Source organism: Patagioenas fasciata, chromosome 5, assembly GCF_037038585.1.
Source record: "Patagioenas fasciata isolate bPatFas1 chromosome 5, bPatFas1.hap1, whole genome shotgun sequence".
NCBI lineage: Eukaryota > Metazoa > Chordata > Aves > Columbiformes > Columbidae > Patagioenas > Patagioenas fasciata.
In genome coordinates this window covers 34479997-34494171 of record NC_092524.1, presented here as the reverse complement: position 1 = coordinate 34494171, position 14175 = coordinate 34479997, and the positions used below count along the sequence as shown (strand labels likewise).

Below are 14175 nucleotides of genomic sequence, written 5' to 3'. Positions count from 1 at the left end.
TTAGAAGCAGAATCAATGCTACAGAAACTGTGATTCCTTCTGGCTACTTCTGAATTGCCCATGAGAATACAGCTGCTGCTTACTCCATGGAGACAAGGAGTTGCAGGGGATGAACAACTGTCAGGATTGCATTATCATCTGGGAACTGGAGACAGAGCAACAATTGTGACATAAAATAAAGGCTGCTCTGCATTTTGTTTATCCTAACAAAAGCCAAATAAAGCAGGATGAGCATCCACACCCCTGTCTTCAGGAAGCATGTTACTAATGATGGTCCAGCCAGATTTAGGACAGTTGGCTGGCACTGTTGATGGGGCTGTAGGTCTCATCTCCCTGTGAGCAGGCAGGAGACTGAGATAAGTATAATGTTACGTTTCACCCACTAACATGGAGTTGCTGGCCTTCCTCTTTCCACTGTAAAATGTATGCTTGCTCTGCCTGGTGCTTCACTAGGTGTTTTGCCCAGATGGGACTTCTGCAATTGTTGAAATCTTTAAGCTTTGTTTCTCCTTTCACTTGCACAAGTGAGACCAGGGATCAGTTCATCCAAAGTTATCCTTATGCTGAACTGAACCACATCTGTCTAAGAAAGCAGCAAATTTCTGTGCAGATTGGAGGTGCAAATAAAACAATCCTTGGGTCACATACCTGACCTATTCAGTCTGTTAAATCCCAGGAGCATTTGACACCAGTATGGAATCTATTACAGCAAAAGAAGGCTCCTGAGGTGTCAAATGACAGTGAGGTTTAAAAGCAGATGAAAAACCATTTGGAAGCTGCACCAGGCTTGAGACTTCCTTGATCCAGATTTACACAGGTCTGCTGTATGCCACAACTGCTTTGATCCTATGGACTCTGGCTAACAAAGATGTTTAGAATCATCTTGAATTGTTAACAGGCAAATATAGCTGTAAAAAGCAGTTCTTAACCCTCATTTCTTATTCTGTTTGCTCAGTTCATCCTCCTTTTAATGCAGATGTGGAATACATCCTGTACTTATGCAAGTGCAGGAAATCCTCTTCAACTCTGGTTCTTGTTCACTGGGACACGGCTGCAGAGTCTGGCTTGTAAACAGCAGAGAGGGATCTTTATTTGATGATGCTGGCTTTAACACTGATTAAGCATGAATTTTCAACAAGGCTTAAAGCAAACCTGAAAGACCCCATGGGATTATTTCTGGAGCTTATATTTAACCAGAAAAAAAAAAAATAAATAAGCATTGATGGCCAATGCAATTTGTCTGATGTATACAGAGAACTACAGCTACATTGCAGACCCTTCCCACAGGACCCTTCTGCTCAGCAGATACCCACAGATGAGACAAGCCACCTCGAGGTGAGGAGCGCACTACTCCAGCCAGTGCTACCATACTGCTGTGGGATCACATTTTTCTCTTCTGGGGGAAAAAACACCTGGAAAACTTCCTAGATCAATCCAATCTGACTGAGGCATGTACAGCTCATTTTCTTGGTGCAGTGTTATGACTGCCTCACTGGCTTTTATCTTCTACTTTGCTGCTGCACGATGTCGTCTTAAAGTCTGAAAGCCCTTAAAATTCATGCTCCAGGAAGGCTTATAATCCCTTCCATGGACTGAGTTGCTGTTGTGCTGTTCAAAGGAAAAGTCAGTTTTTATAGCTAATACGTAATTTACTGTACACCAAGTACCTGGAAGGAATGGGCAGCAGCCCCTGCAGCAGGTTATGTTTCCTGGTGACAACCAGAGTGGCCTGGGCTGGGCCTGTGTGCAGGGCAGGCACTGGGGTGGGAGAGCCCATACTGTGTGATCACTTACATGGCCTGAGCTGGCACAGGCCCAAGTACTCTGTATAAAAATCACATCTAACCTTGGTCTAAACTTTAATGCAGTGCTACCTTTTGGTAGCAAAAAGAAACCTTTATGGGTTCACCATGCAGCTGCATGGGCAGGAGTGGTCAGGAGCACTGTTTACACTGACACAGACCGTGGCTTCTGTCACAAAATGGCAACTTACAGCATATTTCTGAACAGGGTAACTGCCATGAATCCATACTGAATAACTGGGCCCTGGAGATCTTTGGTCACAGACCATTTTACTTGTAAATGATTTCTAATTGCTATGAGGGTACAGTCACAGCTGATTCAGGAACACAGAGTCCCAGAAAGATCCAAAAGTCTGTCCAAGATCCAGATGACAGGAGGAGCTGTCTTAAGGCAGAAGACCTCTGGCTCCAGGTCCAGCTTCCAGTTTGAAAAAGGTCCCATACAGACATGGACTACTGCATCAGACACTGAATGCATCAGTCTTTTTTGTAAGGGCACAAAATGACCTTAGATATGCATTTGTAGTACATAAACTGTACTCAGGGCCAGCAACATACTCAGGTTGCTCCTGTAGAAAAAGCTGAGAAAACTGAAGAAAAGTTTTGCATGCAAAGTATCAGCATAATTGAGACATCCACCTCCTGTATTTTGCTCTTAAATACCAAACACAGTAAAGGAGTGTCTGCAATGTGCCTGGACACTAGTTTGAATTGTTCCAAGGCCTTCATAAAGTTAAAGCAGTATGTTGAGGTAAAGGTCTCAGCAAGGCAAACATAAGCACCCACAGCAGCTGAGGTATTCTGCCCGATCTGACACAGAATAAGCGTACCAGAGATGTCCCTAAAAGCACACCTGAAACGCCAAAACTGGGGATGGCATGCCAATGCGCTCTGACCTCCTGGGCTAAGAACAGGCAGGGCTCAGCTCTGCAGCCTGACAACTCTCCTGGAGGAGGAATGCTCATCCAGAACAGTATCATGGGCTCATTTCCTGGCTCTGTCATGAGGTTCCTTGGAGAAACCATGTATTTCCATCTGTAAGATGGAGATAACAAACCTCCCTCATTTTCTGTGGTCACTGTAAAGACAAACATAGAAATACCACAGAAGCAGAGTGTTGCCACAGCAACACTGACAACATGAGTCCATAGGCAGGACTTACACACAGGTCCAGAGCAGAGGAAAACAAGTGTCACGCAAACACAATCTAGATGACAAGTTGTTATGGTTTATAAAAGAGCAAACTACCCTACTAACCTGCAAGCCCTCCTGGGTTTTGGGTAACATATCTGCAAAACAGCCCCCATTTTTGCTAAAAAGACAAAAATGCTACACAAACCCCTGCTGTCTGCAGGATTCTCAAGTCTGTCTTGAGGGCACCCCTGGTGCTGCCCACAATCGTCTCTACATGATGATACACAGGTTCCAGGCAGAGCACCCAGCCTTCTGGGGTCCACAACAAGGAGCCTGGAAGCTCTGGGGTCCCTGACCTGTGCTGAGGACTACACTTGGCTTTGACCCATGAGATGTCCTACAGCAACAGAGGATCTTTCCCAGAGCTCTGCAACAACCTAAATACAAGCAGCTGCTGTGCTTCAATTTAGACTTTTCTCCATTTGAGAAGGAAACATCCCAATTAATCTGTTCCTGCCACTGCTCAGTGTTTTTCTTAACTCACGAGAACCAGGAGAAAAGCAGGAGGATCTGACCAATAAGCCCAAGTGGGAATCAGATTTGGCATCTTGGTGTGAAGGTGGGATTTAAATCCAGAGTAAAGGCCTAATACCTCCCCCCTTTTCCTCCACGGCCTATTCTACAAGGACATGGTAGGGCTAGGGAGGCGCAAAGGGAAATGACATCTAGCCATGAGAGAAAGGCAATGGCAAAGCACAGGCTGGGCCCAGACAAATCAGCTGGTTTCTTTACCTTCTGCTCCAATAGATACTAGTTTGACTCCTTTGCTAGCAATGAAATCCAAGGCCTTGTTCACGTTAGATATTTTGTGCACTCGCATTTTGCCTCTTTCAGGCTTAGCCAAACGTTCACCTAAGAAGAAAACAGAAAACGAAAGCATTAGTAAACAGTTTTGAACCCTTTCTTCCCTGGTGGGTGTTTCCCCATGCTGGTAGGCCCTGCTGCTCAGTCAGATGGAAGATGGATCTTCCTGCCTCCTTCCTCGACAGCAAAGGCAGAACAGCCACACTCACTGTTAAGTACCCCCAGAAAGAATCAGACAGAGAAGCACATTTTTGTTGCACCCCAGATAATTTAATAGCAGGGGAACTGTTGGCACAGAGTCCTTTCCACAAGAGGTTTATATGAGAGATGAAAAAGTCCTTCAACACCACACTGACTGAGGCAGTACCATTAACCACAGACAACGATGCCTGGAAGTGGCACAAACTTCCCACCCCCATGAAGACGGGTGAGGAGGTCCCTTCCAGCATTTACAACACCCAACTTACAAAACAAATCTCTCCTCCTTGGAATTCCCTATAGTCAAATAATATGAGGGTATCTTGTGTCTTGCCTCTTCCCCAGCCAGGATACAGACCTCCTGCCTCTCTAGTCTCTGCACTGAATGGACACAAGTTCCTGTATCAGGAAATTAAACTGCTGCTTTGGCAAGTGGCTTTATAACTGTAAGGACTGCCATCTCAACTCCTTTCCATTACATGTCTGATGTACTTCTAACTCTATACAATGATCTCTTACATGGTAGTATGCATTTTAAATATTTATAATGAGGGAGAGAGAGGGAAGCAGCCTAGCTCCCAGGTAAGACCAGGTAAATCTCGGATAGAAATGAGTCCTGACTGGAACAAAGCTGCAAGATTTGTAAAAGCACTTTCTTGACCTTATTTATTTGAAAGAGTTGAATTAAGTGCAGTCACGCCCTTCTTGATAGGCTGCCTGTAAATACACTCACAACCCACATTTACTAACACTAACCTGACACACAGAGTAAGCAAATTAAAGCTTGGACAGACAAGTAGGCTTTTCAAAGGAACATCTGATAGAAATATAATTAGACAGGACATCAGGAACTACCTGTGACACACACCACCAGAAAATGAGCAGAACAGCTGCTTTCAGACCACAAGCTCCAGAATACAAAAAATAAATGAACAAAATGCAAGCAAGTTTTGCACTTTGGAAAAAAAAAAAGTAATGGAATAATTAAAAAGAGATCAAATGGGCAAGTCTATGCAAGTAATTACTTACCTGACCTAATCAGTTCCAAAAGTCTCTGGTTATATCTTGAACCTGAATATTTAATTAAATGAGAGCTGACTCAAAACTTTTATTTGAGGCTTAAGGCTGAGAAAGAGAAGTACTTTTTTAAATAACTCTTTCATACTAAAACTGGATAGCTTGTTTCCCAACAAAGGTGTGAGGAAAAGCTGAAAGGGAGAAAGACAGATTATCACCATAGACATGGCCTATAAAGAAAAGAAGTCTAGAAATAAAAAATCCTCTAAAAGTGTTTCAGTGATTACTGTAGGCTGGTGTCATTAGCTCTCAAGCTTAATGATAAAAACAGGTTTACTTTCAAAATGAACCACTGATGTCTGACAATTTAAGTTAAAAGATGCATTTATGGTACTACCTCCATCCTAGGATTAAACAAATCTTTTGCTGTAATAAAGCCTCAAGTACACGTCATGGTACGTTGCTTTCTTTTTCCATTTGGATAATGCTAGTCATTCTAAATAAAAGTCGAAGCATTTTTGGTGACAGTTTCACAATGACATTCTTTGCTTATAGTTTTACAATAGACTTAAGCAGACTTATGCTGCTAAATGTCAACAAACGGGTTGAGCCAGCTAAAACATAACCATTTTTTTCAGCTTATGTGACTGTAAACTAGCCTTACAAGAGGAAAAATAAGGACAAGAGGTTAGGTTTCACCTAGAAAGCAAACTGATCCAATTCACCTTGTGGCCACATTATGTGCATTGCCAACTCAAGGGAGAGTGTCTGAACTGCTCTCCCTGGGGCTGGGGAGAGCAGGAGTGTTCCCTCTTACAGCAACGCAATATTGGAGCAGTTGATGGCGATTGCAAAACTGCAGTTTCCCTCTCTCGAATACCACCATAGGATTTTTGCTTTAGTGTTTGGGCTTTGTTTTGTTTTTGTTTTGGTTTTTTGTTTTGTTTTTGTTTTGGTTTGGTTTTGTTTGGTTGTTTTTTTTTGTTTTGGGTTTTTTTTTTTCCCCCACTTCAAAAGTCCCCAAACCGAATGGCTATTTCCTCCAGACTTGGACTTCATTACAAATTCAAATTTCCAGAAAAAAGCTTCATCTGGTTCCATGCCATATATTATTAATGATGTAGATTGTTAAATGGGAAGCCTGCTAGAAATATGTTCTACTTTCCGCTATTTGCATCATTGCTTTATGGTTCTCATGTACTAGCCCAAGGCTGTACTTTAAAGGCCAAACAATGCAAGGAAGTGTTGGCACAGAAGTTGTTTACAGCAAATTTGTTTAGGAAAAAGTTCAATTAGTCATTCCTTCTGTTTGGGGAGGGAAAAAAGTGCCTTATAACTTTATTTTAAAAGTACTAAACATGAGCTTAGTCTTTTTCAGTCTTGTAGCATTATTTTTGAAATGGCTGTGGCAGGGAAGGAAATGCATGTGGTAAAGAAGGAAAGTGTATCTTCTGGGGCAATATCTAGGGAGGGTCCTCAACTGTTACTTCCCACCACAAAGGCCAATGGGAAAGGACTCGCAATGAGGAAGTCCCAGGACTGTCCCTAGAGTGTCCCAGCTGCACAGGGGCTGCGGGACCACAGCAGCTCCGGCTGAGCTGGGAGGGGACCCGTCAGCAGCACAGTTCTCCACCAAAAGGTACCAGGCTGCGTAAAACTGAGATGCTCTCCTCTAGCAGAACACCACTGCTTCCCATACTTTGGGAAGTGGCATCAGATGGGAAAACTGCTTCCTAACTGCCCTAGCTGCCTGGCAGCGGTGCGTCCCTAAGGACACATGGGAGGGTCTGCCCTGAAACAGGTCTCCCACAGCCGCAGCAGCACAGTCCCTCTCCCACCCTAGGATCTCCAGCCTCCTGATGGAGGCTCCTCCTTCCTCCCACAGCAGCACAGTGCTGCAGCAGAGGGAGACGGTGACGGAGACTGCACACCCTCATTCCCATGCACCTCGGCCAGGCGGGCAGGCAAAGGAGGCGCTTGGCTCCATACAGCTCTCGGCCAGTCCGGCCCAGTGCTCTAACAGCTGAAGTCTTATGGCCATCACTCTCTGGGCTAGATGAAAAGATCAGCCTGCCACAGAGCAGCCCTGCCCACACCAAATTCCCATCAGCAGCTCCGCAGTCCCCCAAAATATAGGGAGGTGTGGAGTGAACCAAGAGCTGAAAGAAAAGGCCAGATACTAGAAATGGAGGGCTAAGAGCCATCCAGAGACTCACCCTTTTGCAAGTGATCAGTGGGAACCATGGCAAGAACATACAGGCGAGCCCTTTCCAACCAGCAGGAGACTCCTTTACCCCCATGCTGCTCTCAGGCTGGGCTGCTGCTTCCCCAGCTATGGGCCAAAGGGACTACTAGGGGGGCCAACAGCTAGAAGGAAGCTCTGTGAGAGGGGTACGATTCACAACTGGAAGTAAATGGTTAAAAAAAACAACTGTGCTTAATTTCTCCTCTTTTTCTGCTGTACCTAGGAGAACTGCACTTCAAGCTTCTGCTGGCTCTAAGGAATGGATGCTCAGTCCTTTGTGTGTGAAGGACCACGGCCTCTGGTGGGATGCAGCCCACAGCTGCTCCCCATGCCTTTGCCCGCTGGTCCTCTCAGCAGGCTGCAGGCACAGAGCTGCTCTGCAGCACGTGGGAAATATGAACTAATAGGACTCTGCTACCTTGTTTCTTACAGGCACTGCAGAAGCAATGTGTGTGCTGCAAAGTTCTGATAATATTTTAAACTCTGATCCCTCCAAACCACCAGCAGGGGCACAAGCCCTAAGGTTTTATCCTATATTCATAAATTCTAAAAAACACATACACTGACAGCATCTTTGCAGGAGCTAGCAAAGGGAAAGGAAGGGAGGGGCAGAGGAAAGGCAGTCTGAGTGCTTCTATCATGGCAATTGTATTGGAAAACGTACCAAGAAAGTCAGGAGTGCAAGTCACTGAGCTACTATTACTGGCTCAAAAGCCACAAAAATAAAGCCTGTGAGCATTCAACCCATTTCATACAGACAGCCTTATCCTCCCTTGATGCCTCACACAGTACTTTACACTAAGGTATTTATTTCATCTGCACATCAATAGAGATTACTGCTTATACAAAATAATCCCTGGGAAATATCTGTCAAGTAGTGGGACATATGTGATAGGAGTGAAAACAAATCTGACCTAACTTGTTCCTGTCACTATTTTTATTTCAGACTCTGTTTTCTGGGATTTTGCTTATTCTTGGAATTTTCTTTTTTTTCACTGAAGGCTTGAGCGCTGAACTTGGATTGAAACTAGAATGGAAAAACTTCAGTCACAGCTGAAACCAAATGACACAAAAGATTTACTGGTTTGACTTCTGTCTTCCAGTAACTTTTATCCTAATCCCACTGTCATGTGGCTTTGGTACGATTTGCCAGTGCAGCATTCCCACACTCTTCCCCGAGCCGCTTCGTCAGCCCCGCCAAGCAGTAAGAGCTGTTGCCTGAGCCTTCACAGGAGGCTGCGCATTCCTGACGGGCAGAAGAAAGCAAGAGAGGCAGGAGCAGGAATGCAATGGGCAGCCTGCACAGGCCATGAGGCTTGGAGTACATTCCAAAAGCAAATTAATGGTCACTGCTGGAGACAAGATATTCGTTAGGGAGAAATTTGTTCTGAATCAGAAAGCAGCTGTTCTTATATTCCAGAAAAAACGGTAGCATTACAGCCCTTGCTGTCCCTATTCTGTGGGAAAGGAGGAGGACAGATTTCAGAACAGAGATGCTCAGGACACTTGAGAGCACCACACAGAACCTCTCTCACCTGAAATGACTTCCAGAAGTAACATGAGTTTAAGACCATCCCTGAAATCTTCCTCTATGTTCTCAATCTGTGTCCCAGCCTTGCGGAGGTGAGAATTACACCATGCTGTAAATGTCTAAAACACAGAAAGGAAGAAAAAAAAAAAGTCAGTAATCTTCCCAGAAGCCAAATAACAGTTCAGAACCAAAGCAGTGCTGCTAGGTACCGTGACAGAGATTCCAATCCTAGTTAGGTTATCATCTTTCCACCCGCTGTCCTTGTAGAGCACAAGCATTAGTATCTAAATATGTACCTAAATATCCAAAGAAGTTGCAGGGTGTTCCCATGACAGAAGGATTCTGAGAAAGAAAGTCACTTCATGGTTCCAGCATGTCTGATTTTCTGGAGAGACCGCTACAATTTGTGTTTGGTTTAGAATACCCTGAAACTGATTTTAAGGCATGCTAAGTGCTTAGATTGCTAGGGACTCCAGTATTAGACAATACATCTTAACATAGTATGAAGGAGAACAGAAAACAGCATTCCAAATTTCTACGCAGGTGCTTGAGGAAAAAACAACAAAAAACATTAACGTTTTGTTTTTTTTTTTCCAGCCAACTGCCTCTTGGCTACTCCATCCCCAGCAAACGCTGCAGCCCTTAGACACAGAGAGACAGTGTGCCGAGCTTCTCAGGCACACAAACCACGGCCCAGTAGTGTCTGTCCTGCAGAGCTCCCTCCCCTCAGTGACTGTCCCACCTTTCCTATCCCCTAATGTGGAACAGTAAACACTTTCTGAATAATGATGCTATCACCTGTCTCAGGAGAAGTGCAGGTCCTAGAAAGGATAAAAGCTAGGCATTACTTAGTGATACCACTGTCCAGCACAGTCACAAATTCCCAATATTTGAGAGCCTCGGGCAGAAGGATCATTGCAGCCACCTCAATGGTAGACATCACAGTCACTCCGTAACTAGCGATATTATACATCACCGCTAGAGTGATAATGTGAGTTTGAAGTGCAGGAAGGACCGAGGTCCAAAATACAACATAGCCAGTGGCATTCAGGCTAAACAAAACTCTTTTTGGAAACGCCTTCTGACCTCAAGTGGTCAGGATAAGAGGATCTCTTATATGAGAGAAATGAATTTCACCACAACTGATGACAAGACACATTTTCTGTGGTTGCAATCTGTCAGACCATATTCTGAACAATGGGCCTGTGGGGCACTGACAGGGAAGAGACCATGTCATCCAACAGTTGTGCCAATAGGGACTATCTCAAAAGAGCATCATGTAAATGGATCTGAAAGAGTGCTACCATTAAATAGTGAAAACGCAAGAAGGAAACATAGAACACCTCAGTGTGGCATGGTCTTAAATAGGTGAATCAAAGAGCCCAACCTGGAGGTGCAGAAGCTGTTTGACACAAAAATATTGTTTGAAGAGTAAACGGTAGCAACTAGTTCTTTGAAGGGGTACAAGTTTGTCCAAGTGCTAATGAATGCATTTCAAAGTGTTTGAATAGGACACCAAGTAAACTCTTTCCTTTGTATAAACTGATAACCCCTCAATCACTCCTTAAATAGAAGGGCGAGGTAACTCAGAAAATGAGCAGCTCTAAAAGCTCAGCACTTCCACAAAGGAAGGAGGACTTTCTTCCCTCCCTCTCCCAGATGTGCTCCCAGAGCCAATTCAACTCACTGACCCAGCAAAGCACTGTTTACTCTTTTGTAAGGCTGGTCTTCTGCTCAGTTAGTGCTTGGAGGCAGTTCAGCAGAGTCTAACAGGCCTCTGCAAGAGAAAATTTGGCATATGAGGGCCAAGCAGAAGGGTGGAGTGGACCACAGCAATCGTGCCACTGTTGGCAGGCTGTTGGGGAACCATAGCAGAGAGGACTCAGCTGATACTGAAGTACAGCATGCCAAAAATTTAGAAATGCTCCACCACTGCTTACACCACATGCAAGACTTTGAAAGAAAAATTACTTCAAACGACAAAGAGCATCAGAGCTTGTTTTTATTTATCTGGAAGCTGGGCTTCCTCTACTAACCTGCTCGCATTTGTGCTTACATGACTGCAAATAGCACAGCAGAACCTTTCCTTGGAGAAAGCATTGCTCAACAGCTGCCAAGCTTCCCACTGCTGTGCTCTGGCCTTGCTCTCTGCCAGGGCTGTGGGATGGAGCAGGATAACAGTGCAGCTGCAAATACTTTCATGGCAATAGTCCTTGGACAGATGCATGTATTGTGAAAGTCTGGGATCTCTTTTTTTCAAGATGGCCTGGTTTCCTTCCAGATTTGGAAGCTTAAAAAAAAAGAGTAAGTCATTAAGCACCTTTTATTGCTTTTTATTGTTATTCCCCTGAGAAATATAAGTGAGTTTTTTTTTCAAATAAGAGCGGTTTTATTTGAAAATGGGCCTTGTATCCTGAAGTACATCCTTTTGCACTACTTCATTCCATTGCCTGCACTGTATTATGTGAGAAGAGGTTCATTTATTTGGCTCCCTTTTGCAGCCAGGCTCCTTCACTCCTTCAGAGGGGCAAATGAGAGCCAAGATGCTTTCAAAAGCTACATCATCACCACCACATATCTAAGTATGAGAGCAAGTTATGTCAGGAAGGTTGTGGATACCCATAAATCTCCTTGTATTTGGAAAGCAGACAAGATACCTGGAGCAAATGACTGGCCCTGGGTCATGTTACAAAACCTGTGTTGAATTGAGCAGGAAGCCTGAGATCTAACTCACAGGCCACACTTCTATTTCTTGTATGACTTCTCTAAAGCCATTTCAGTTTTTTTCCATCAGCCCGAAGCAGAGCAGAAAGTTCTGCTTTAAATCACAAATAATCCTGGTATAGCTTCACTGGGCATCCATTCGCACATGTTGAGGACAGAAGAGGGTTACTGGGTCTACATTTCTAAGAAACACAGATTAAATTAAAAGCAAACCACAAATCTTCTAAACTCTGCATTATTATAAAGCCTGGCAGGATAACCAGATCAGTGAGAATAAGAGTCACCTAGGGCTTGGTGGAAAAGTAAGTCCTAGAGCCAGGACTGGAACTTCATGATGGTGGTGGAGATGGCTCCATCAGAGGCCTCAGACTCACTGAAGTGAGACAATTCTGCAAAATGCTGCCACTAGTCACCAGTGGCAGAGCTGACACCTCAGCTGCTCAAGGACACATACCATGAAGGGTTGACAGACAGAGCACACACAGTTCCCACGAGACAACTCCCAGATGTGCAGACATTTTGTCAAGGCACCCTTCAGTTCTCACACAAACTCCAGTAAACACAATGCCATATGCAGCACAATAGTGCATGGGAACAGCAACAGCCAGCAGCCCAGTGTGGATGCATCAGGCCATTTTACAAGAGAGCAGGATTATGAATGCTTTTAATAATTGTGGTGAGATTCATAAACTATATTCTCCACAGACCAACACAGAGCAACATCCATCACAGCAGAATAATCAGGAAACAGCTTAGTGTTGCATCTGCTGTATACACTGCACAGGAATAAAATATCTTCTTACTTAAAAGTAGTAAATTGGAAGGAGATTTGATAGATATGAGAAGACTGGAGAAATGTGGTAGAAAAGATGGGGGGGACCAAGAGAACAAGGGAGAGCTGAAACTTTTGCTATCTGCTGGCTCTTACAATCCTGGCAGTCTTATTTGGAGCCATTTTTACTGACTTGGCTTCATGCATCTGCACAGGATCCTTTTTGTTATTCTAGGAAACCTACTGAAACCACCCACACGCCCCATCCACCTTCCGGGCAACGCAGCCGCTCCTCCCCACGCCCTGAGTCACTGGTAGTGGTGACAATCACGTCAGGGCGACCGCTGAGCCCTGCTGTGCTGCCTGTCACAGCAAACAAGCTTCTGAAAGTGGAAGGGGCTGCTGAGAGCAGCCAGCCATCTTTCTGGCACAGATCTGGGCCTGGGAGCTGCCAGACAAAAAAAAAAAAACAAACACAACCACAAAAAAAGCAAAAACAAAACACACCCCACACACAAAAAACCAACAAAACCCACCAGAACACACAACAATAACAACCTACCCAAAAAACTCAACAAAACACAAAAACCATCTGTGTTTGCTGGAGTGAGGTGAGGCACACCCCATTTCAGAGGGCAGAAATGCACTGCCAGGTGGAAAGCACCATCTCCTCAGCCATGAGCTCAAACCACTGTTCTGAGGCAGCAGATGTGCCTCCTTGCTGCAGATGCAGAAGCCTGGAGAGCATTCTCCTGCTTACCTCTAACTCCCTGTCCTAAAGATGAGGAAACAAATACTCTGTTAATCTTTAGGCTTAGGGAAATTTTACAAAGCTGGAAAACCACTTACTGTTAAATAATAGCACAAAGACACACCATCAACTGCATTTTCTTCATACAAATCTCACTTCATAAGTTTTCTACAGTAACTGTACAAGAGGTACAAATGAAATAGTGTTTCTTGGCCCTTGGATCCTTCCATATATTGTACTTTTAATTCCATTTTTGGACACAACAGATCGCCAGGATGCCCCTGCAATGTTTGCCTCTTGCTCAGTGTTCACAGTGGAGTATGCCTGATCAAGGGGCATATGAGCATTTGCGTGTACATGTATGCATTTCTCATCATTGCTCTCTGGTCCCCTGCTCCCATTTAGCTATGATTTGCAGCTTCCTTTTTTTACACTTCAGCCGCAAGATCCCTGACACTGAGATCAACTCTTGCTATTTGTGCGCTGGATGCTGTATGAACAATAAGACCTTCATATTCTACCACGATATAACCTGTCAGATAATAAAGAAAATAACGAATGTTACTGAAAGCAAGCAAATATTACTAACTGCTCCCCTGCTTCAACATACAAGGCAGGTTTACTGCTGGGTAACATCTACAAGCCTACCTGCATACCTGTTTTAACAGGCACACACACCCTTTTTCTGACACAACATGAAAAGTGTCTGCTTTTTCAGAGTTCACTGTATTAACCCTTGCCCAGGCATGAGTTAACTAAAAACAACAGCCAGGTGATTGCTGGAGGTCCTGCAGCCAAAGCTCTAATTAGATACCATGGCCAGCTGGCTCCTTCGAGGTACCTCCCAGTCCTGCCAACGGCAAACCCATCTTTGGTTTTCCCTGTATCACACATGCATCCACACACACACTCTGGTACTCTTTGCATTTCCCAAACTTTTGCTTTTGTTCCTGAAAGCCATAAATGTCTTCATGCTGTCCTTTCCTAATTCAGTACCTTTCTGGTATCAAAGTGGCTCAGGCAACATTACTGGAACGCAAGGAAGACAGTAAGTCAACATTTTTAAGTCTAAAGAATGTTTCTGCTTGGAAAGCTGCAGTGCATGACACTTCTGAGAGCAGATCTAGAGAGCTCTTC

At 44.3% G+C, this 14175-nt stretch overlaps 1 protein-coding gene across 6 annotated transcripts in view; it reads right to left on the bottom strand.

The window, feature by feature from the left end:
• Positions 1-14175, bottom strand: part of ACTN1 (actinin alpha 1) — an 89451-nt gene that overhangs the window by 38164 nt on the left and 37112 nt on the right. For all 6 annotated transcript variants that reach the window (XM_065840262.2, XM_065840257.2, XM_065840259.2 and 3 more), the window contains exons 2-3: positions 8796-8910; positions 3729-3848 (exon numbers count right to left, since the gene is read on the bottom strand). In XM_065840262.2, the coding sequence (XP_065696334.1) occupies positions 3729-3848; positions 8796-8910 (235 nt within the window). The remainder of the gene's footprint in view (positions 1-3728; positions 3849-8795; positions 8911-14175) is intronic.